The sequence below is a fragment of the Otolemur garnettii genome, unplaced genomic scaffold (genome assembly GCF_000181295.1).
Source record: "Otolemur garnettii isolate 467f Iridium unplaced genomic scaffold, OtoGar3 scaffold00038, whole genome shotgun sequence".
NCBI classification, from domain to species: Eukaryota; Metazoa; Chordata; class Mammalia; order Primates; family Galagidae; genus Otolemur; species Otolemur garnettii.
Window position 1 is genome coordinate 6,590,571 of NW_003852433.1, and position 1,655 is coordinate 6,592,225.

The 1,655-nt window shown below is 55.1% G+C and overlaps 1 protein-coding gene across 2 annotated transcripts in view; it reads left to right on the forward strand.

Annotated features, from left to right (window-relative positions):
* The first annotated feature begins 563 nt into the window (after positions 1–563).
* USP30 (ubiquitin specific peptidase 30) overlaps positions 564–1,655 on the forward strand; it is a 33,912-nt gene continuing 32,820 nt past the window's right edge. For both annotated transcript variants that reach the window (XM_023513286.1, XM_003789887.2), the window contains exon 1: positions 564–733. In XM_023513286.1, the coding sequence (XP_023369054.1) occupies positions 651–733 (83 nt within the window). In that variant the 5' untranslated portion in view covers positions 564–650. The remainder of the gene's footprint in view (positions 734–1,655) is intronic.

Below are 1,655 nucleotides of genomic sequence, written 5' to 3' on the forward strand. Positions count from 1 at the left end.
TCCTGGTATGTAAAATGTGGGTAATATTAGCGTTGGTGCAAACGTTAAATGTGAAATAATACATGTGACCTACTTCGCAGTGTACCAGGCACAAAGGTAGTAAGAGTGGTGGCTGTGACAGTCAAGTGAAAGGCCTTGGTTTTTCTATCCGCACCATCAGAGATGGGCCACGTGCTAATCAAAGACCTTTCCTCTCTGACCTATTTCCACTCTCACCACGGTGAAAATTAAGGGTAGCGTAGAACCTGACCCTGCTTTCAGTCGGGGACCTCCCTCTCTACCCTGAAAAATTCCAGTCACGACCCAGGAGCCCTTCTAGAATGGGGGCATCCATCTTCGTATGGATGGAAGGACGGAACCTGGGCAAAGTCTGTAAACGAAATGGCCTCAGGCCTCTGGGCTTTCCTTAACAACCGACGCTGGCGCCCGTTGCTAAGTGGGAAGGAAGCACAAGGATGTGGTTCGTTGTCTATTGCTCTCCGGTGACGGCTACTTCCGGTCCTCCTGGGAGCCCGTCCTTCGGCCTACCTTCCCCTAAGGAGCGGGGACTCTGACTGCCGGTTCCGCCGCCGCGGGAGCCTTCGGAGCCCTCGGTCCGGCGGCACCGGTGGCAGCTGCTGGGGCGGCGGCGGACCTCCGGCGCGACCGCAATGCTGAGCTCCCGGGCCGAGGCGGCCATGACCGCGGCCGACAGGGCCATTCAGCGCTTCTTGCGGACCGGGGCAGCCGTCAGGTGAGCCTGGGGGGGCGGGGCGGCCGAGAAGGCCGGCACTGGAGTCTTCAGACCCGGCCTGTGATGGTCTTTTCACGCCCCAGTCAGGGTTCCCAGGGCCCGGGCGGGCACTCCGCAGCTTCTGCGTCCTGTAAGGTTGGAGGCCCAGCGCTGAGGTGGGAGGGATGACTGCCTCCCAGGACCTCAAGTCCTTCAGCAACACCAACTGTCAGCGCCTTCCCTCCCCTGCTAGGGGCCCTCCCCCATCCTGTGATTGTCCCCAGAACTGCCAGGCCCCAACCCCCATTATTTTCAAAGCCTCAAATTCTGCCCGTATTCCCCATTCCTCTCAGTGCCTCTTAGGCCTGCCAAGACTCCTCAGTCTTTCTTGAACACCCCTAATCAAATCCTTCTGGGCCTCCAGTCATATCAGTTTCTGGACTGCCAGGGTTTCCCAGTCTTGCCCAGCTCCCAATCCTGCCATTGTCTTACAGTCCTGTAAGTGCCCAGCGCCTGCAAGACCTCTCTCTCCGTTTTGTCAGTACTCTTTTTCCTGTTGGCCTCCCCAGTTCTTCTGGGAACCCCCACTGCTGTCTTGGTCCCCAATATTATTAATGTGAATAAAGACCCTTATCTTGCAAGAATCCCTAAGCTAGACAGGGGTCCTCAGCCTGTTAAAACCCTCCATTTTCAATTGTGTGGATTGCCAATCCTGTAAGGGCCCCCATTTTTCTCTTTTAAATCACCCTACCATGGGCTTTGGGCTTCAGATCTGAACATCATGCTTCCATTGCTGACACCAGATGTCTGAGACCTGTTGCTGAGGTCAGCTTCTTCTGGAACTAGAGCAGGTCTAAATAGCTTGTTATCACAGGGATGGAAGTCCTCAAAGGCCATCCTGTCCATTGCCTCCATTTCTTTTCTTTTCTTTTTTTTTTTTTTT